Source organism: Eucyclogobius newberryi, unplaced genomic scaffold, assembly GCF_026437365.1.
Source record: "Eucyclogobius newberryi isolate DKJ021-1_F unplaced genomic scaffold, fEucNew1.0.hap1 SCAF_4, whole genome shotgun sequence".
NCBI classification, from domain to species: domain Eukaryota; kingdom Metazoa; phylum Chordata; class Actinopteri; order Gobiiformes; family Gobiidae; genus Eucyclogobius; species Eucyclogobius newberryi.
In genome coordinates, this window is record NW_027316056.1 from 39254563 (window position 1) to 39277131 (window position 22569).

Consider the following 22569-nt stretch of genomic DNA (forward strand, 5'->3'; position numbering starts at 1 on the left):
CTGAAGTGTAAAGCGATGCCTGTTTCCAGTGGAGATGTTCCACTTTGCGTCTTTAATGACTCGTGGGTGTTGCAGGTTACAGGGACTGGAGTAAACAAAGGCTGCTGAGGAGGCTGCTGGAGCTGGAGCGGGTGAGCGAGCGGGTGAGCGTGTGTGTGTGTGCGTGGTCCCTGCTCCATTCACACGTTTAAACACAAACTCCTCTCTCGTCCAATCAGAGGCCTGAAGACAAGAAAAGGCCCGCCCACCCGGAGAAAAGCCGCACGCTATTGGACCAGGAGGCGCAGACATGGCCGTTCACCATGGCAACAGAGGCAGGGATCGCCGTGGCAACCATGACCGAGGGCGGGGAGGAGGAGTCCGCACTGAAAGTACGCCTCGGCCAATGGGAAGACGAGAGGGCGGAGCTACAGGAGAGACTGAGGAGGAGAGAGTGAGTGTTCAGAAGGATCAGACTTTGTGCTTTAATTAAGAGAAAATAATGGTACATTTAGAGACTTTGTATGGTTTTTATTCATGCACACTATTTGGAACACTTAACACTGGAAAATGGACAGAACCAGGTTTATATTTCTTTTTTTTGACATTGTAGATATAGAAAACAAACAAACAAACAAAGATTAGATTAGAAAATATACGTCAAATGCAAATTCCGCCTAATTTTCTGGAGTAAAACAAGTTGAATAAATCAAGCTATGGATGAAATATGAACAAATCCTTCTGCACGATCCGTCAGAAGCTTTCTGAGTCTCAGATTGTGCAGTTTGGTGTGTGTAGGAGCTGCTTTAGGGCCTGATCTTTACGTCTCTGTGGAAGGAAACCACCTCTGAAGTCAAAACTCTTATCGTATTTTGCGCACGAAAAGGCGCACCGGATTATTAAGCGCACCATCAGCTCTCTGTGTATCATGTGTCCTGGTCCATACATAAAGCACACTGCACGATAAAGTGCATAAGATAAACAAAACATACGATAAGTCAGAGTCAGTTGAGCTTTATTAAACACGTTCAACTCATTCAGATCAACATTGTTCAACATCAAAACACACTCTGCTATCGCTAACAGACACGTTAGCATATCCACAACAACTCCCAGCCTCGTTCAGTTGCAACACGTAAAATACATCACAATACACTCACTTTTTCAGTTCATTCCTCGTCATCAAATCCTTCAAATGCAGCTGAAGTACATCCTGCATAGCTGTGACCAGACGTCCCGATTTACCTGGGACAGCCCCGATTGTTTACGTCCCGTGTTCCGGTGCATTTGTCCTGGTTTCGCACAGACTTTGTCCCGTGTGTCCCGGTTTAATGTCTGCTGAGGCGCAAAATGGTAAAAGCAGCCAAAACGCAGATGGTGCTCCGTGCTAAAATCTCTTTGGTCATGTGATGGCGCATCTCGGACCCACGTGGCAGTTCAGTGATGATTCCGGCCTTCCTGCCTTCCGCCCTCTGACCACAGTTGACTGATAATTTAGCCCGTAAGCGTATTTCTTGCGATAATATAACAGATCCAATGGTCTCTTGGTAGTAGCCATCTTGGGACAAGATTCTTGGGGTCCTTCATTTACCGTTAGGTGTCTGCGTTGTGCCTGACTGAAAATGTTGTTTACGTTTTGACAAAGTTTCGCATGCGCTGCGTGTAGCAGAAGACTACTGTTCCCAGAATGCTTTGCACACATATTGTTGGGACTTCCGGTTCCGGAGTACTGTAACTCTAGTCGCGCATCACGTCTCGTGTCCCAAATCTTCTTTATACACAGTGTACCACACAAAATATCTTTGCGGTCAGTAAGCACAACCAGAAATAAACCATATACTAAGCGCACCGGACTATTAAGTGCATGGACGGCTTTTGAGGACGTTAAAGACTTTTACGTGCGCTTTATAGTGCGGAAAATACGGTAAACTTTCACCTGCAATCAAAGGAGCTGTCCAGAATTCACCCAAAGATGTTTGTTATTTAACCGTTTAAAGGCCTCGTACCGTTTACATTCGTCACTTTATTTCTAACAAAGAAGTGTTTTTTGTTTCATGTGGTTCAGTAATTAGAGATATTAACCGTGGATCATCTGCATTTTGACAAAACATCTGCATTCTTAACTGTTAAAAGGCAAATTCTTCTCTTAAACTCTGACCCGTCGCTCCGTTTCCTTTTTAAACGTGGTGTTTTCAGAGAAGAGCTGGAGCGGGCGAAGAGCGAAGGAGAGAAGCGTGAAAAGGAGAGGGAGGAGTGGAAGACGGGACAGACGCGTGAGCGGGACGAAGAGCGCCAGCGGCACAAGTACGAGGACATATATATGTTCAAATACTTGAACATATACTTATTCAGGTTCAAAGTAACGACATCACCTTCTCCCAGGTCATTATTCGATGTCAATTTAAAGCAAACGAGTTGATCTGCTTGAAATGGAATGGAATAAGCTGGCAGATTTAAGTGAATCTAAGATAAAGGTTAAATATTTTCTCTTTCAGTTCAAGCGTATCATCAGACACATTTAAATAAGTTCACAAAAGCTTTCTAATATGTTTATATCATCCTCAAATCATCTAGACACTTTCCCCACTAACGCAACAGGACTAACTTTGTGAGTTTGTGTTTAGGGCCCCCAGAGGGCCCCCAGAGGGCCCCCAGAGAGCTAGCAGTGGCCCTGGCAGGTTCTGTGACATGGTGTTCTCTCCAAACATGAGGTCCAGATGTTCTCAAATGTTCTTCATCAGTTTTAACTTGACTTTTGTTTGGACATGACAATAACAGAGAGGAGACGGAGGCGCTGTGGACGAAGCTTCAGACCCTGGAGGAAGAGAGGGAGCGAGCGGCCCTCAGCGGCCCCCTCAGCGCCCCCCTCAGCGGCCCCCTCAGCCTCTCTCATGGGGCAGGGGAACAGCTGGACGACAGAGGGGGGCCCCGGGGAGACGGACACAGTACGGAGGCCCGGAGGAAGGAGCGAGCGGCGCGGGCCATCCAGAGAGGCTGGAGGGCGCACAGAGACCGGGTACTCTCCGTTTAGTCTGCACAGAATGTGTTCAGTTTGAGCCACGTTTCCACTGGTTCACTCTGGAGTGGGAGTGGCCCGGCCCGTTTAGCACCCGCCTCCAAAGCTTTGGAGCGAGGTGATTGGCCCCTCTGCCTGTGTTGGGTTATTACATTTCAAATGTAAATGTGAGTTCTAAAGCTGAGTCATTTCACAAAGACGTGTTTTTATTGAATTTAGCTGAACATCATCAGTTAAATCATCTCAAATACTTATACAGTCGTTATTATTTGAATAATTATGGAACCTTCAATGCCCAATCCAAGATGAAGTAAAACATCCAAATATAAATATACAAACATGTAGTATCCGCTCCTGTACTAGTCCTTGTGTAACTGATGTAGAGTTATATAAAGACACTGCCCTAGATTCCTCCACATCTCACTCTGTTTTTCTCTCCTCCCTCCTCTCCTCCCTCTCCTCTCTCCCCTCCTCTCCTCCCTCCTCTCCTCCCTCCTCTCCTCCCTCCTCTCCTCTCCTCTCCTCCCTCCTCTCCTCCTCTCCCTCCTCTCCTCTCCTCCTCTCCTCTCTCTCCTCCTCTGCCTCCTCTCCTCCTCTGCCTCCTCCCCTCCTCTCCTCCCTCTCCTCTCTCCCCTCCTCTCCTCCCTCCTCTCCTCCCTCCTCTCCTCTCCTCTCTCTCCTCCTCTCCTCCTCTCCCTCCTCTCCTCTCCTCCTCTCCTCTCTCCTCCTCTCCCTCCTCTCCTCTCCTCCTCTCCTCTCTCTCCTCTTCTCCCTCCTCTCCTCCCTCCTCTCCTCCTCTCCTCCCTCCTCTCCTCCCTCCTCTCCCTCCTCTCCTCTCTCCTCCTCTCCTTCCTCTCCTCTCCTCCTCTCCTCCCTCCTCTCCCCCTCTCCTCTTCTCCCTCCTCTCCTCTCCTCCTCTCCTCCCTCCTCTCCTCCCTCCTCTCCCCCTCTCCTCTCCTCCTCTCCCTCCTCTCCTCCTCTCCTCTCCCTCCTCTCCCTCCTCTCCTCCCTCTCCCCTCTCCTCTCCCTCCTCTCCTCCCTCTCCCCTCTCCTCTCCCTCCTCTCCCCCTCTCCTCTCCTCCTCTCCCTCCTCTCCCTCCTCTCCTCCTCTCCCTCCTCTCCCTCCTCTCCTCCCTCTCCCCTCTCCTCTCCCTCCTCTCCCCCTCTCCTCTCCCTCCTCTCCTCCTCTCCTCCTCTCCTCTCCCTCCTCTCCTCCTCTCTCCTCCCTCTCCCCTCTCCTCTTCTTCTCCTTCGCAGGACGTGGTGTTGTTGCAGTCGGTTCTAAGAGGTCACCTCCACAGACGGTCTCATCTCGAGGTGGGACGACAACACGACTATGTTATGTAAAACACTTTGTTTTACATAAAATGACATTACATCATCAATAACATCATCAGTTACGATGTTTTTAAGTTCACTCCACAGGTTTCCATCTGTCGTTTCCATCGTCAGTGTTTTACGTCCCAGAGAATAAAGGACTTTTCCTATTCAGAATTACAACATTACCTTACTCTTTGACCTCTAGATGGCGCTGACCTCTCACTGCCTTCAGTCCATGTCTTTGTCTTTCCAGGAGGCGGAGCTCTCCAACGGCCTGCTGGACCTGAACAGCCTGCTCCTGATCCAGGCTGCGCTCAGAGGTCACCTGACGCGCTCGGGACCCTCCCCGCACAGGTGACTGGTCAGATCTAAGCGGGGGCAAGCGTTCTCTTTTCTTCTGAAGCTCAGGGTCAGAGAGTTTGTGACGTTGTGGGAAGTTGATGCCAATTTCGGTTTCCTTGACCTTTTCCCGCTCTATATTATAATCATCAACTTTTCTGGTGGAGGGTTTGTATGAACGATTTTTCGGCGATTTGAGAACTCAGGCGGAAGCACATGCCACTCCCCCGTGCGCATGCCACTCCCCCGTGCGCATGCCACTCCCCCGTGCGCATGCCACTCCCCCGTGCACATGCCACTCCCCCGTGTGGACTGATACAACACACACGTGCGTTTGTTTATTAGTGCGATGGATCACATCACATCTCTCGTCTCCCGTAGATTTCTGTCCACTTCTGCGTCAGCTCGAACTGTCTTTCTCCGTCTTCATTTTGCCCCGTACACTGAGGGAACTATATTATGATAGATCAATGCGCTTAGGCACGCGGAAACGTGGGACGATCCGCACGCGGCTGCAGGTGAGCGATAGGTGCGTTTTATGATTGATACGTGGCAGGACAAATGGACAGTTCACGCCACGAGGAAATAAGACTCAGATTTGGGCCCAAAAAATCATCCATTCAACCTTTAAGTATTCATTAGTTTTTAAGTGTGAGTATTTTAAATTATTTTGACAGCCCTAGTGGGAAGGCACAAGCTACTGAGGATTACAAAACATGGGCAATTGTGTTCTTGTGTTTCAGCTGGACGTTACCAGAGCGGTCAGGATTAGAACACAGTCTGACCACAGCAGGACGTCACGCCTCGTCACGTCCACCTGAGGGAGCCGGTGAGCAAATACAAGCGCTCACGCAGCCGCTAACGCTACACCGTGTCCTACCTCCTGTACAAATGTGTGTGTTGTCCTGCAGGTTTGGACACGGCGGACACGAAGCCACGAGCAGACGCTGACCACGGTCAGACAAATGAACTGTTTAACCGTTAACTCTTTTAAATCTACACATTCAGTTACCAAGGCGATTATGTTTGAACACGTTTATGTTTGAACACGTTTATGTTTGAACACGTTTATGTTTGAACACGTTTATGATTGAACACGTTTATGTTTGAACACGTTTATGTTTGAACACGTTTATGATTGAACACGTTTATGATTGAACACGTTTATGTTTGAACACGTTTATGTTTGAACACGTTTATGTTTGAACACGTTTATGATTGAACACGTTTATGTTTGAACACGTTTATGTTTGAACACGTTTATGTTTGAACACGTTTATGATTGAACACGTTTATGTTTGAACACGTTTATGTTTGAACACGTTTATGTTTGAACACGTTTATGATTGAACACGTTTATGATTGAACACGTTTATGATTGAACACGTTTATGTTTGAACACGTTTATGTTTGAACACGTTTATGTTTGAACACGTTTATGATTGAACACGTTTATGATTGAACACGTTTATGATTGAACACGTTTATGCTTTGTGTTTTGCAGCTCGCACTGATCCTTCTGCACAAGCCACACATTCAGATTCAGACGATTCTGACAACATCATCGTGTCTCCATCTCGTCCAATCAGAAGACGAGAAGTCGTGACCGCGTAGAGCCAATCGGATGTGTCAGAATCGCCCGTGTCCAATCACGAGAACAGACAAAACGAGGCGCAGACATGTGCTTCAAACATGCTGCTTCTGGCCTGATGTTCTGTAAAGCTGCACTGAGTCACTTTTCTGGTGGAACGGACACCTCCAGCCTGCTCATAATTAGCATATTTTTCCAATTACTGGTATTTTTATTGCTTAAAAAATGTCCGGACTATAAGTTTCACTGGAGTATAAGTCGCACCAGCCAAAAAATGCATGATAGTTCATACTCCAGTTGCACTGGAATATCACATATAAGTTGCTCCGGACTATAAGTATATAAGTATAATAATATAAGTCGCACCCCGGCCAAAACTATGAAAAAAGGGGCGACTTATAGTTCGTAAAATACGGTACCTTAGAAAACATATTCACCCCAGATCTGACTAGAGAAGGTGGCAAATCCTCCACCAGAACAGTTACACGAGGCTTGTTTCCACTGGTTGACTTTGGAGCACATTGGGACGATCTAAGTGTTTCCACCGTCTTAAATGAAAATATCGACCGATACTTCGATTCTAAGTCATCCAAAGTGAGGTTCTGGCTCACTACAAAGAGCTACACACCAGAGTCAGAGCAAACACTTCCACTGATGCTAACTTGTATGTTGAACCCACATGCTTAGCAAACAGCTGTTTCCTGTTCATCTACACTTAGTCCCAAGACCCAAAATATTACATTTCCAGCAGTGTCGTGTGGTCAGGGCAATCCAGGCAAGCAGTGATTGACCAATACAATCGAACGTTACCGCGTGTCATAATTTAAAATGTTCAGAAATATATCCAGAGAAGCCTTTTTTCCCCTCACTTCTGCTGCTGAAGCTTCGCTGAAGTCACAGTGTTGTTTAGTGTCCTCTACAGGTCACTGAGCAGTACTGCAGGAAGCTTGGTTCTTCTTCTCCTGCAGCTGCTCAGTCTGTGGTTCAGAGGCTCGTTCATGCTCTGCCCTCTAACATGAGCTTTTAGAACCAGAGCGGACAGCAGCTTGTTTTAGAGCTCTACATATGTTACTGAGCATGTACAGAGAAGTGAAGCCCTAACTGAGCATGTGCAGAGAAGAGAAGCTTTAACTGTGCATGTGCAGAGGAGAAGTGAAGCCCTAACTGAGCATGTGCAGAAGAGAAGTGGAGCTCTAAGTGAGCATGTGCAGAGGAGAAGAGAAGCTCTAACTGAGCATGTGCAGAGGAGAAGAGAAGCTCTAACTGAGCATGTGCAGAGGAGAAGTGAAGTCACGTTTCAACAGACAGACATAAAACCTCTTTTAGAGACAAGTCTTTGTTTGTAGCTCAGGCTCTGTTCATGTTTATAGAGATCAGATGTTAATTAGAAACACAGGCAGTGTTTTAACAACACAGAGCGCTAATTTATGTAATTAATAGGTCAGTGAAGTGAGACTATTTAATCCATTCAGTGCTTCGAGGAATGCGAGTTACCTCAGTAGGATCACGTGGAAGGCCCATCCATAAAATTCACTGCACGCTTCTGAATTCAAGCTCATAAAGCGTCTGACATGATCCAAAGCCAGAGCGTGACATAAAAGAGGTTCAAACACGGCGTAGAGGCGTTGCAAAGAAGTCAAAGAAATGAGGCAAAACTGTTCCTGTGCACGCTAGCTTGCATGCCACACACAAACATGGAATTACTAAACGTCTTTCTGTCAATCGTTCCAGAGCGTGCTAAAGTGAACCCGCCTGGTGGATCGGGGCCGTACTGCACCTTTCAGCTCAGTCTGCTCCCATAGGCCGGGTTTTTGAGCGAGTGGTTGTTTTTGCCTAAGTGCCTAATGCAGTTAAATTGCAGCTGATTCACGTGGAGTCGTGTCTGTTTTAGGCAGATTTATATCGTGGGCATTGCCTAAGAATAACACTGATTTGTCATGTGGTGTTGATGTAAAATAATAACTGTTATTGATTTTGCTTTTGCTGCTGAGCCAAACGGAATAAATGATTTTTATTCTGCTGCGAGACTACTTTCATCCAATACAAATGGAGGGGGGCAATATATCGAGATTTAGATGGTATCCTGAATGTTGTTTTGGAAATGATGAAAATAAAGAATAAGTGTCCTCCACAGCAGTTATAGACGCTTGATTAGAGTTGTTGCTGCTACGGGTGGTCCAACCAGGTCTAAGGTTCAGGGGAAGTTTGGATTTTGTTTTTGTTAATAAAAACAATCTCATTTGTCCCATTTCAAATTCAATCCAAATAGAATTTTTTTCCATGTTGCAAATGTCCAATATAATGTCGGTGCAATTTGTGTCATCCTTTTTTTGTGAGTGCCTTTTTCACCATCGACCGAGCTGGACACCTGAGCCTCAGCGGCCGAGCTCTCTGACCTGAGCGACACCTTCTCTGCTTTGCAAAGTGACAGAATTGACAAACCAAACGACCTGGAGAACCGAGAGCGCGGATGTAATGTGCGGATTGTTGGCATTTCAGAAGACTCTGAGTGTAAAGACGCAGTCCAGTATACGGAGACCTGGATCCCCAAATATCTCAAACCTCCGGCCCTGAACCAGCGTCCAAAGCCTATTATACTGAAGTTCCTCAAATGTTTTTGATCCGACGTAATCCCGCCTGAGAGAGAAGAACATTGAATACACTTTTTATCCTGCAATGCTGAGGATCAACGTGAATGGGACAATAAAAAGATCCACTACAGCAGAAGAGGCTTTAGCATTTGACATTTCAGTGCAGGACCTGGTCTGACATTTTCTTACTTTATTTAATGAAGTGTGTGAAAAAACCTGATGCCCATTTCCAGCAGAATGTTCCGTGTCATGTCTGAAGTCTGCAGTGTCAAGGGTGAAGAGAAAGATGTACATATACTTTCCCACTCTTCATACTGTATGTCTTTATTTTTTATATAAATGGTTGAATGACTGTCCAAATTATTCAAGTATTTATTTAATTGAAATAATATTCCCCTTGGAAGTTCAGATTTATAAGATTTATTGGTTATTGCTATTTTAATTTCTTGGCTAAATCCATCCATCTTCTTCCGCTTATCCGGGGCCGGGTCACAGGGGCAGCGGTGTAAGCAGGGACTCCCAGACGTCCATCTCCCCAGACACTTCATCCACACTCTCAGGAGCCAGCCGAGAGAGCGTGCGTGTCCTGGGTCTTCCACGGGGCCTCTTCCAGGTGGGACATGCCCCCGAAACATCTGGGAGGCGCCCAGGAGGCATCCTGAACAGATGCCCGAGCCATCTCAGCTGGAGGAGCAGTGGCTCTACTCCGAGCCCCTCCCATGTGACTGAGCTCCTCACCTTATCTCTAAGGGAGCGCCCAGCCACACGGCGGAGGAAACTCATTTCGACCGCTTGTATCCGCGATCTTGTTCTTTCGGTCACTACCCAAAGCTCATGACCATAGGTGAGGGTAGGATAGTAAATTGACCGGTAAATCGAGAGCTTTGTCTTTCGACTCAGCTCCTTCTTCACCACAACTGTCCGATGCCACTTTTTTCCAGTTGAGAACCATGGCCTCGGATTTAGAGGTGCTGATTCTCATCCCAGCCGCTTCACACTCGGCTCAAACCGTCCCAGTGCATGTTGCAGGTCCGGGTTTGATGGAGCCATCAGGACAACATCGTCTGCAAACAGCAGAGATGAGATCCTGTGGTCCCCAAACTGGACACCTTCCGACCCATGACCACACCCTCCGACCCTTGACTGCGCCTCAAAATTTTGTCCATAAAAACAATGAACAGAACTGGTGACAAAGGACAGCCCTGAGGAGTCCAACATGCACTGAGAACAGGTCTGACTTACTGCCGACAATGCGAACACCTGAGCAAAGGGCCCCGGACCCGATACTCCCGGAGCACCCCCCAAAGGACACCCCGAGGGACACAGTCAAAAGCCTTCTCCCAGATCCTTAACGCACATGTGGACTGGTTGGGCAAACTCCCATGAACCCTCGAGCACCCGATGGAGAACGCACTCTGCTCCTCCTCAATCCGAGGTTCGACTATCGGTCGGATTCTCCTCTCCAGTGCCCTGGAATAGACCTCACCGGGGAGAATGAGGAGTGTGATCCCTCTATAGTTGGAACACACCCTCCGGTCCTCCTTCTTGAATCACCACCCCGGTCTGCCAGTCCAGAGGCACTGTCCCCAACCGCCACGCGATGTTGCAGATACTTGTCAGCCAAGACAGTCCTACAACATTCAGAGACTGTAGGTACTCCAGGCGGATCTCATCCACCCCCGGAGCCCTACCACTGAGGAGCTTGCGAACAACCTCAGTGACTTCAGCTTGGGTGATGGATGAGTCAGCCTCCAAGTCCTCAGTCTCTGCTTCCTCTTCGGAAGACGTGACAGTGGGATTAAGGAGGTCCTCAAATGATTCCTTCCACCATCCGACGACATCCCTATTCAAGGGGGCGGCCCACCTTGCCTGCTGATACCTGTCAATGGCCTCAGGAGTCCTACAAGCCAAAGAGGCCTGATGGGCCTTTTTCAGCCTGACGGTATCCCTCACTTTGGGTGTCCACCACTGGGTTTGGGGTTTGTCGGCAGGCACCTGAGAGCTTGCGACCACAGTTCCGAGCAGCCGCATTGACAATGGATGTCGAGAACATGGTCCACTCGTACTCAATGTCCGCAGCCTCCCCCGGGATCTGGGAGAAGCTTTCCCTTAGGTGTGAGTTGAAGACCCTGCTGACAGAGTGTAGGATCCTATAGAGGCAGAAACGGCTCCAGTGGCCCAGAAATACATAACGACTAATATTTAAACAGTCTTGTTCACTGATGAGTGCCGTGCCACCCTGGATGGTCCTGATGGTTGGACTGGTGGATGGTTGGGGGACGGCTGGTGGATGGCCACCATGTACCAACAAGGCTGCGATGTCAGCAAGATGGAGTTGGAGTCATGTTTTTTTGGCAGGAATCATGAGGAAAGAGCTGGTCGGTCCCTTTAGGGTCCTTGATGTGAAAATGACCTCTGTAAAGTATGCGGAGCTTCTGACTGACCACTTTCTTTCTTGGTGCTTTCCGTAACAAAATCCTGCCTGACAATGCACCATCTCATGCTGCGAGGAACACCTCTGCTTCATTGTCTGCTATGGTCATATGTGGTCCCCATCCTCCACCATCCTCCCCTGACCTCCCCTGACCTCCCCCATCCTCCCCTGACCTCCCCCATCCTCCACCATCCTCCCCCATCCTCCCCTGACCTCCCCCATCCTCCCCTGACCTCCCCCATCCTCCCCTGACCTCCCCCATCATCCCCTGACCTCCCCTGACCTCTCCCATCCTCCACCATCCTCCCCTGACCTCCCCCATCCTCCCCTGACCTCCCCCATCATCCCCTGACCTCCCCTGACCTCTTCCATCCTCCACCATCCTCCCCTGACCTCCCCCATCCTCCACCATCCTCCCCTGACCTCCCCCATCCTCCCCCATCCTCCCCTGACCTCCCCCATCCTCCACCATCCTCCCCTGACCTCCCCCATCCTCCACCATCCTCCCCTGACCTCCCCCATCCTCCACCATCCTCCCCTGACCTCCCCCATCCTCCACCATCCTCCCCTGACCTCCCCCATCCTCCACCATCCTCCCCTGACCTCCCCCATCCTCCACCATCCTCCCCTGACCTGTTGTTGACTATTTGACAAAATCAGAGAAAAATATAATTGACATAATAATTTCGAACGCAGTGTAGTTCTTTCCAAGTTGCGAGCACAGATTTCACCCAAGAGTTGACTCAAGCGTCTGTCATCTGCCAGTACGGCCTGCACAGGAACCCCCGGCACAACATTACTCTCATTATGAGCACCATTGAGCTTCAGATTCTGGATCACACCAGCAACGCTCTGATTTGAGCTGAAATAAAGTCATTTTTCAGACAAGGTAATCTCCGCCTCCTTTTTCATTAGATCATTGTAAAGTGTTTTTTACCTTGCCACACACATTTTAAAATGGAAAAGAGAAATTAATTTCTATAATTTCAATCCTTTGACTTCGACTTCAATATGGGAGTACATTTTTCAAGACATTTTTTATAGTAGTACATACAGGGATATAGTTTTTTCTTTATGGAGGACTACAACTGAATCAAGAGATTCTGTTTGTCATTTGAATGGATAGTTCTTTCTGAAGGTCAGAGGGGGCGCCAGAAAGAGATCATTTCAGTTTTTTGTACATTTAATTTGTATCCAGACATTGGACCATGTTTTTTTTTAAGAAAATACATCACATTGGGTATGAAAGTTTCTGTAAGGCTGCCCCAAATAAATTGTATGTTTGATCCAATTCGCCATTTTTTGACTCGCAGTGATCGCCAGGGGTCAGGCTTCAACAGTCAATGATGGAAAACGTCTCGATCAACCTGATCAGGAGACTAAATCTCCTGATTTTAAGATATTTCAATCGACCTTTTGTACGGAGTCAGTGAGTCGGCGAAATGTAAGAAAAATAAAAGAATTTGGCGTAATTTTGACAAAATGCAGATTTGGTCAGTTGGTTAGTTTTATACCAGGTCGGTCGGGTTATGGCAAACAGACCTCGTTTTTTGCTCGGCCTCATCGACCTTTGTCTGCAAAGTAGGCAATTTTATGTTCAAGCTCATTAATTGTAACACCGTGAATTGTTTTTGATTGTCTAATAAATTATGCCAATGGTTCAAAGTACAAAGGAAATAGGAGGGGAGACCAGGCACAGCCCTGTCTGACTCCTCTTTCCAGAGTCAGTGAGTCTGATGGAAACAGACACTTTTGGCTCATTATGTGTAAGGATCGACTTATGTTGTCTTGTGTTTGTCCTTTGTTAATAAATCTGATCTTGTGGATTAGATTTTGGAGGATTTGTTCTATTCTTTTGGACATAAGTCTTTGAAAAAAATAAGAAATTGGGGCTGTTACTCCCCCCTCTATGTAGCAGTGGAAGAAGTGATCGAGTTCCTACAGTAAGACTAAGCCACTTTCTGGAGGTGGCACGTCCTGCATGATTCCTTGGATATAGAAAGTTAAAACCATAGTTCCTAAAAACTTTATCATCCAAATGAAATGCATTCTTTTTACGTGTTTTATTCAGACAATTGACGGGGGGTGGACCAATCACAGTGCTGTGTTTGGTTCTTGCTTCTGGGTTAACTGAAATAAAACACTATTATTAAATACAGACAGTGTCTCATTTTTGTCACAAAATTAACTAATTTACAATTAAAACAGATCTAATGTCTCGTCTTCATCTTTGCCCCCTCAGGTCTGGATGAAAGTCTGTTCACAAAAAAACCTTCAGAAACATATTTCCATTTATTTAGTGCAAGAAAAACATCAAAAATAAACCAAAACAACATTATATTGTATTTATTCAGTTTTATTCTTGGTCAAAAACAGTTAACTACAGGACTTCGTTACTTCGTTACTTCCCACCACCCGTGAGTGAAGGATGTAATAGCGTCACGTGACCCTCAGGGGGAGCCGTTTTTGCGCATTTGCCCTTTTTCCTCCTCAGACACGGAGCTGCTGCAAAGCCCCGTCCTCCTGGGCTCCTCACACACGGTGTTCACTTCACGCTTCAACAATAGCTCAGTCTATGAGCTCAGACCGGAGGACACCGGAGGACACCGGAGGACACCGGAGGACACCGGAGGAGCAGCACCGCGTCACGGGGACAAACGAGCCCGGCCAGGGACATTCTACCGAATAAAAAGCACCGCGTTTAACCCCCGCACCCCCGGAGCGGCCGCTGCTGCAGACACTCAGGAGGCCGCGGCGGGAGAGATGTGACCGAGCCGCGGTCCAGCGTCACGTCAGGCACCGGTGCTTCTGTTGGGTTCGATGCCCGCCGCAGCTCGCAGCGTCCGGCCGCGTTGATGCCGCTGACTCCGGCAGGATTCACCACGACGTCCTGCGGCTTTGGGAAGAAGACAAAAGGATCCCGCGGAGCGCACACGCACATTAGGTAGGTTCTTCTGAGCGTGATGCGGGCTGCGGGCTGCGGCGGGTTCTCTTGTTGCCGTGGAGACGCCGTGGGACTGCGGCACTTTGATCCTAATAAAGCCGCTTAATGGCGCTTTTGATGAAACCGGCGCAGACCGCGGCTCTTCTGCGTGTTTCACTGACCTCCATCTGTGACGCGGGAAACCGCACGTTACATCACATGAAATCATCTGTAATAAAGGCGTGTTTAAAATGGGTCAAACGCGCTGAAATGCGCCGTTATTCCGCGTGACGTTTGACCGCAGACGCGGCCGCGGTGCATTGTGTGTCGTGTTGTTGTGTTGTTGTGTTGTTGTGTTGTTGTGTTGTTGTGTTGTTGTGTTGTTGTGTTCTCACGTTCTCACGTTCTCACGCTCACACTGGAGGCTCTTACTGTATGACCTCATCAGTCTGCAGCCTCACAATGGGCCCTCAGCCGGAGCTATGACAGGTGAAGGGCCCCGGGGCCGGGGACACCGGAGCCGGACACCGGGGCCGGGGAGGACTGATGCTTCGCCGATATTCACCGATATTCACCGATACTCGAGTTTGATGAGATATTTCATAAATGTGGCTTGTCCTTCAGTTTTCGGGAGGATCCGCAGCGGTTTTCTCAGATTTCCAAAATCCCATCTGTCATTTTCTTTGTAATAAACGTCCAAAAATGAAGCGATGGATGGAATCTGTCTCTATCTGAGTTTTTCAGATTTATTTATCCCAAATATAGTGCGTTTTGGCCAGAGCAGCGAGATGGCTGTGGGTCATGTCTTTGTCAGGTCAGCTCTTCAAGTCTTTTTGAACTTTGAACAGAATCCTATTATTTATATGATTTGTTTTTTGATTTTTGAAGCTAATTCAATGTGACCATTAATAACAATTCTGATTCTGATTCAAACATAAATCACAATGAGATATTTTTCGTACTTCAGAACACATTAAAGGAGAAGAACCTTTAAGACAAGAGTTGACAATGATTGTCTTGTGTCTCAGGTAAACGATAAAAAGACAGTTATAGAAGTTAGTTCATCCGTGTCTCTGAGAGTTCATCTATGTCTCTGAGAGTTCATCCATGTCTCTGAGAGTTCATCTATGTCTCTGAGAGTTCATCCATGTCTCTAAGAGTTCATCCATGTCTCTGAGAGTTCATCCATGTCTCTGACAGTTCATCCGTGTCTCTGAGAGTTCATCCGTGTCTCTGAGAGTTCATCCATGTCTCTGAGAGTTCATCCGTGTCTCTGAGAGTTCATCTATGTCTCTGAGAGTTCATCCATGTCTCTGAGAGTTCATCTATGTCTCTGAGAGTTCATCTATGTCTCTGAGAGTTCATCCGTGTCTCTGAGAGTTCATCCATGTCTCTGAGAGTTCATCTATGTCTCTGAGAGTTCATCTATGTCTCTGAGAGTTCATCCATGTCTCTGAGAGTTCATCTATGTCTCTGAGAGTTCATCCGTGTCTCTGAGAGTTCATCCGTGTCTCTGAGAGTTCATCCATGTCTCTGAGAGTTCATCTATGTCTCTGAGAGTTCATCCGTGTCTCTGAGAGTTCATCCGTGTCTCTGAGAGTTCATCTATGTCTCTGAGAGTTCATCCATGTCTCTGAGAGTTCATCCATGTCTCTGAGAGTTCATCTATGTCCTTGAGAGTTCATCCATGTCCTTGAGAGTTCATCCATGTCTCTGAGAGTTCATCTATGTCTCTGAGAGTTCATCCGTGTCTCTGAGAGTTCATCCGTGTCTCTGAGAGTTCATCTATGTCTCTGAGAGTTCATCCATGTCTCTGAGAGTTCATCCATGTCTCTGAGAGTTCATCTATGTCCTTGAGAGTTCATCTATGTCCTCGAGAGATCATCCATGTCTCTGAGAGTTCATCCATGTCTCTGAGAGTTCATCTATGTCCTTGAGAGTTCATCCATGTCCTTGAGAGTTCATCCATGTCTCTGAGAGTTTATCCGTGTCTCTGAGAGTTCATCTATGTCTCTGAGAGTTCATCTATGTCTCTGAGAGTTCATCTATGTCTCTGAGAGTTCATCTATGTCTCTGAGAGTTCATCCGTGTTGCTGAGAGTTAATTTGTGTCACTGAGAGTCCCTTGGTGAGGCCTAACGTTAGCATAGACAGAAATGCTGCTAGTGACACTGACCCGGTGCTGACCCGGTGCTGACCCGGTGCTGACCCGGTGCTGACCCGGTGCTGACCCGATGATTGGTCGTTTCTCTCACAGACACATCAAGTTCAGCTCACACCAAACGTTTCAGATTTAAAGCTCCAGTGTGTCACTTTTAGACTTAAATAAAAGTATGTTTTTTTCATATTGGTTGTTTTTATGGAACTAAAATCATAAAAATAAACTCCAAACGGTCTTTACTGTGGTAAAGTTACATACTGTAGCTTTAAAGAACGACCTACTCGCTCCAAATGTACAATACTGGGCTTAAAGCTCCAGTGTGTCACTTTTACAGAAGAAATAGACACAAAGTATGTGTTGTTTTTTTTGGAGGTTGCACTGATAAAAAAAAAAACATTTCTGTGAGCCGCTTGCATTTCCACAAACCTGACTCGTACTTGGCCTGGAGAAGGAGCCTCCTTCTTCTTGTTTCCATGGAAATGTTGTTCCTTCACAAAAAATCATAAATAAACTACAAAAGAAGGTTTACAATTCTCTGAATTTAAAGTTTCTTCTTGTTTAACTTCAGATAAAACACGTGTAACCCGGGGAAACGCTCTTAAAGCCGTATGTACCTGTGTTAAGTAGGTAACTAAAGGTCCACTACACACGGGACGCGTGACATGTGGTGGGCCGTTATGTCATGAGGTCTCAGTTGTTGCATGTTTTAGAGGCGTGTTTTAGAGGCGTGTTTAAGAGGCGTGTTTAAGAGGCGTGTTTTAGAGGCGTGTTTAAGAGGCGTGTTTAAGAGGCGTGTTTTAGAGGCGTGTTTAAGAGGCGTGTTTAAGAGGCGTGTTTTAGAGGCGTGTTTAAGAGGCGTGTTTTAGAGGCGTGTTTAAGAGGCGTGTTTAAGAGGCGTGTTTAAGAGGCGTGTTTTAGAGGCGTGTTTAAGAGGCGTGTTTTAGAGGCGTGTTTAAGAGGCGTGTTTAAGAGGCGTGTTTTAGAGGCGTGTTTAAGAGGCGTGTTTAAGAGGCGTGTTTTAGAGGCGTGTTTTAGAGGCGTGTTTTAGAGGCGTGTTTTAGAGGCGTGTTTTAGAGGCGTGTTTAAGAGGCGTGTTTAAGAGGCGTGTTTAAGAGGCGTGTTTAAGAGGCGTGTTTAAGAGGCGTGTTTAAGAGGCGTGTTTTAGAGGCGTGTTTAAGAGGCGTGTTTAAGAGGCGTGTTTAAGAGGCGTGTTTAAGAGGCGTGTTTAAGAGGCGTGTTTTAGAGGCGTGTTTTAGAGGCGTGTTTTAGAGGCGTGTTTTAGAGGCGTGTTTTAGAGGCGTGTTTAAGAGGCGTGTTTAAGAGGCGTGTTTTAGAGGCGTGTTTAAGAGGCGTGTTTTAGAGGCGTGTTTAAGAGGCGTGTTTAAGAGGCGTGTTTTAGAGGCGTGTTTAAGAGGCGTGTTTAAGAGGCGTGTTTAAGAGGCGTGTTTAAGAGGCGTGTTTTAGAGGCGTGTTTTAGAGGCGTGTTTAAGAGGCGTGTTTAAGAGGCGTGTTTTAGAGGCGTGTTTAAGAGGCGTGTTTTAGAGGCGTGTTTTAGAGGCGTGTTTTAGAGGCGTGTTTAAGAGGCGTGTTTTAGAGGCGTGTTTAAGAGGCGTGTTTAAGAGGCGTGTTTTAGAGGCGTGTTTAAGAGGCGTGTTTAAGAGGCGTGTTTAAGAGGCGTGTTTTAGAGGCGTGTTTAAGAGGCGTGTTTTAGAGGCGTGTTTAAGAGGCGTGTTTAAGAGGCGTGTTTTAGAGGCGTGTTTAAGAGGCGTGTTTAAGAGGCGTGTTTTAGAGGCGTGTTTAAGAGGCGTGTTTTAGAGGCGTGTTTAAGAGGCGTGTTTAAGAGGCGTGTTTAAGAGGCGTGTTTTAGAGGCGTGTTTTAGAGGCGTGTTTTAGAGGCGTGTTTTAGAGGCGTGTTTTAGAGGCGTGTTTAAGAGGCGTGTTTAAGAGGCGTGTTTTAGAGGCGTGTTTAAGAGGCGTGTTTTAGAGGCGTGTTTAAGAGGCGTGTTTAAGAGGCGTGTTTTAGAGGCGTGTTTAAGAGGCGTGTTTAAGAGGCGTGTTTAAGAGGCGTGTTTTAGAGGCGTGTTTTAGAGGCGTGTTTAAGAGGCGTGTTTTAGAGGCGTGTTTAAGAGGCGTGTTTTAGAGGCGTGTTTTAGAGGCGTGTTTTAGAGGCGTGTTTAAGAGGCGTGTTTTAGAGGCGTGTTTAAGAGGCGTGTTTAAGAGGCGTGTTTTAGAGGCGTGTTTAAGAGGCGTGTTTAAGAGGCGTGTTTAAGAGGCGTGTTTTAGAGGCGTGTTTAAGAGGCGTGTTTTAGAGGCGTGTTTAAGAGGCGTGTTTAAGAGGCGTGTTTAAGAGGCGTGTTTTAGAGGCGTGTTTAAGAGGCGTGTTTTAGAGGCGTGTTTAAGAGGCGTGTTTAAGAGGCGTGTTTTAGAGGCGTGTTTTAGAGGCGTGTTTAAGAGGCGTGTTTAAGAGGCGTGTTTTAGAGGCGTGTTTAAGAGGCGTGTTTTAGAGGCGTGTTTTAGAGGCGTGTTTTAGAGGCGTGTTTAAGAGGCGTGTTTTAGAGGCGTGTTTAAGAGGCGTGTTTAAGAGGCGTGTTTAAGAGGCGTGTTTTAGAGGCGTGTTTTAGAGGCGTGTTTAAGAGGCGTGTTGAAGAGGCGTGTTTTAGAGGCGTGTTTAAGAGGCGTGTTTAAGAGGCGTGTTTTAGAGGCGTGTTTTAGAGGCGTGTTTAAGAGGCGTGTTTAAGAGGCGTGTTTAAGAGGCGTGTTTAAGAGGCGTGTTTTAGAGGCGTGTTTAAGAGGCGTGTTTTAGAGGCGTGTTTTAGAGGCGTGTTTAAGAGGCGTGTTTAAGAGGCGTGTTTTAGAGGCGTGTTTAAGAGGCGTGTTTAAGAGGCGTGTTTAAGAGGCGTGTTTTAGAGGCGTGTTTTAGAGGCGTGTTTTAGAGGCGTGTTTAAGAGGCGTGTTTTAGAGGCGTGTTTAAGAGGCGTGTTTAAGAGGCGTGTTTTAGAGGCGTGTTTTAGAGGCGTGTTTAAGAGGCGTGTTTAAGAGGCGTGTTTAAGAGGCGTGTTTTAGAGGCGTGTTTAAGAGGCGTGTTTAAGAGGCGTGTTTAAGAGGCGTGTTTAAGAGGCGTGTTTAAGAGGCGTGTTTTAGAGGCGTGTTTAAGAGGCGTGTTTAAGAGGCGTGTTTTAGAGGCGTGTTTAAGAGGCGTGTTTTAGAGGCGTGTTTTAGAGGCGTGTTTTAGAGGCGTGTTTTAGAGGCGTGTTTAAGAGGCGTGTTTAAGAGGCGTGTTTTAGAGGCGTGTTTAAGAGGCGTGTTTAAGAGGCGTGTTTAAGAGGCGTGTTCATGCCGTTCATGACACATTTGATGATTGTTTGATGTTAAGTTCACGTCTTGAATAATGAATGAAAAGCACTTTGAGCTCGAGGAAACACTTAAGACGAAGCATCAGTTTCATCTCAGGATCAATACAAATGAAACAGGCCTTTTTAAAGCTGAAAGCAGCGCTCTGATTGGCTGTGCTTGAGTCCCAGAGCAGAGGGCAGCGCTCTGATTGGCTGTGCTCAAGTCATAGAGCTGAAGGCAGCGCTCTGATTGGCTGTGCTCGAGTCGCAGAGCTGAATGCAGCGCTCTGATTGGCTGTGCTCGAGTCGCAGAGTTGAATGCAGCGCCCTGATTGGCTGTGCTCGAGTCGCAGAGCTGATGGCAGCGCCCTGATTGGCTGTGCTCGAGTCGCAGAGCTGAAGGCAGCGCTCTGATTGGCTGTGCTCGAGTCCCAGAGCTGAAGGCAGCGCCCTGATTGGCTGTGCTCGAGTCTCAGAGCTGAAGGCAGCGCTCTGATTGGCTGTGCTCAAGTCGCAGAGCTGAAGGCAGCGCTCTGATTGGCTGTGCTCAAGTCGCAGAGCTGAAGGCAGCGCTCTGATTGGCTGTGCTCAAGTCGCAGAGCTGAAGGCAGCGCTCTGATTGGCTGTGCTCAAGTCGCAGAGCTGAAGGCAGCGCTCTGATTGGCTGTGCTCAAGTCGCAGAGCTGAAGGCAGGGCTCTGATTGGCTGTGCTCGAGTCCCAGAGCTGAAGGCAGCGCTCTGATTGGCTGTGCTTGAGTCGCAGAGCTGAAGGCAGCGCTCTGATTGGCTGTGCTCGAAGCGGTCGCGAGCTTGGGGGGCCACATGGGGGGCCCCCTCTGCACACTGTTTGTACTTGTTTTTCCTCAAAGTCGTAATTAGTTTCCTCTAATAATTATAACTTTTTACTCATTTCTTGGCCCACTTTGTACTTCTACTCGAGTACTACCCGTCTGAAGTGACAGTACTCGTAACATTTCCTCTGCATACTTTTTGTACATTGTCAAATCCTTTTTCTCGTGCCGATTCTTGGACTTATTTCTGTGTTTTTCGTGTGTTTTCCCCACAGTGCCCGCTGAGGCTTGCCCCGCCCCATTGCCCCGCCTCCGCCGCTCAGAATGGTGTCCGTGGTGAACTACGCCGCCCCCTGGTGGGTCAACCTGCTGCACCGCCTGCCCCATTTCAACATGGACTTCCAGCTCGTCAGCAGCGACTTCAGGCCCGACGACCAGGAGTACCAGAAGGTGAGTCGGACCTCGAGTCGGAGCGAGAAAAGTCTCCAAAAATGTTTTTTTAATGAAGATTTGACACGGGAACTGGAGCGAGGACGTTTGGGAGATGCAACTAACTAATATTTTAGCAATCGACAATTTTTAAATACATTATGAACTAAATAACTGTTGAAATGTGGCGACTGAAGCTTCTAGAAAGAGAATATTTAAAATGAAAGCGTGTGATTGATGAAAACCTGAGATAGTTTATTGTCCTTTGACATGTTTTTATTTTTTTGTACGTTTTTAGAGTCTGTATCGTCCAGAGAACGATTGGCAACATTTATTATTTACATAACGCTGTGTATTTTGGGGGTAAAAGATCCCCAAGAACCCCCAAAAACAGACGGCCATTTTTGCTGCAATGTGCAAAATGTGTCGTAAATGTCGAGGTTCAAGTGTCGCACAAAAAGTGAATCGACCATAAAATGAACCTCAAAAGTGAAGAAATGACACTTAATCGTCTTATTTTTAAGATTAGAGATGTTTTTATCTCTTTTTGAGCGCATATCTGACAGCACACAGCGGTCTCATTTTCACCCTTTACTGTATATCTGCGCCGGACAAGTAAGACATTTGTACGTGTTGTGCATATAAATGATAGTTTTACACCAATCGAGCAGGTATTTGTGGAGAAAACGTTGATAAATCTGTAGAAAATGACTGGAAGTGACATTACACCAGGGACACTCATACAGGAAGTGACATCACACCAGAGACAGGAAGTGACATCACACCAGGGCCACTCATACAGGAAGTGACATCACACCAGAGACAGGAAGTGCCATCACACCAGGGACAGGAAGTGACATCACACCAGGGCCACTCATACAGGAAGTGACATCACATCAGAGACAGGAAGTGACATCACACCAGGGACACTCATACAGGAAGTGACATCACACCAGAGACAGGAAGTGACATCACACCAGAGACAGGAAGTGACATCACACCAGAGACAGGAAGTGACACGACACGAGGGGCAGGAAGTGACATCACACCAGGGTACTGCGATTGTACTTTTTCACTCTGTAAGTGCATTTTCAAACTTCAATACTTTTACTTAAGTAGATTATTTGATGTGCTAAAGTGTTTTTTGGACCTGTAACTGTACTATTACTTATGTAACAAAATGGAGTACTTCTTCTAACACGATCTGAATTATTCAGTACAGTTACAGTTCAGTGTAATTCTCAAAGTACTGCACTTCACTGGTCAAATATTTCTTCAATGTAGTGGTGGAAAGTAAAGTACAAATGTAAAGTACTGCACTGAAGTAAAAAAACAAACAAAAAACATCTTTATTATTGTGACTTTTACTGTGGATATTTATAACTTTTACTTCACTAAATTTGTAAGTACTTCCTACTTCAAAAATACACTTGAATACTTGAAGGAAAAATAAAAAGTAAGATTTTTATTTTGAAACGTCTTTGTCCCTGTTATATTTGACGTAGCACTTTGGGCCCGTTCTCTGACAGTGTAGTTCCACACGCGAGCTGCAGGGGGAGCGTTTTACTCTTTCCAAACTAGAAGTTAGTTACGCACTATTTGTATTTATTATATCTTTCCCTGCTTTTTTTCTTCATGATTTATTTGAACCTTTGGAAAGTCTA

The 22569-nt window shown here is 46.8% G+C and overlaps 2 protein-coding genes across 4 annotated transcripts in view; both read left to right on the top strand.

Annotated features, from left to right (window-relative positions):
* Positions 1–8147, top strand: part of iqce (IQ motif containing E) — a 28698-nt gene extending 20551 nt beyond the window's left edge. Inside the window, exons 13-21 of the mRNA XM_072463773.1 lie at positions 76–131; positions 219–433; positions 2176–2283; positions 2758–2995; positions 4253–4312; positions 4569–4669; positions 5398–5483; positions 5566–5610; positions 6159–8147. Of these exons, the coding sequence (XP_072319874.1) occupies positions 76–131; positions 219–433; positions 2176–2283; positions 2758–2995; positions 4253–4312; positions 4569–4669; positions 5398–5483; positions 5566–5610; positions 6159–6268 (1019 nt within the window). The 3' untranslated portion in view covers positions 6269–8147. The remainder of the gene's footprint in view (positions 1–75; positions 132–218; positions 434–2175; positions 2284–2757; positions 2996–4252; positions 4313–4568; positions 4670–5397; positions 5484–5565; positions 5611–6158) is intronic.
* A 12602-nt stretch (positions 8148–20749) lies between these two features.
* ttyh3b (tweety family member 3b) overlaps positions 20750–22569 on the top strand; it is a 55160-nt gene continuing 53340 nt past the window's right edge. For all 3 annotated transcript variants that reach the window (XM_072463322.1, XM_072463323.1, XM_072463325.1), the window contains exon 1: positions 20750–20926. In XM_072463322.1, the coding sequence (XP_072319423.1) occupies positions 20801–20926 (126 nt within the window). In that variant the 5' untranslated portion in view covers positions 20750–20800. The remainder of the gene's footprint in view (positions 20927–22569) is intronic.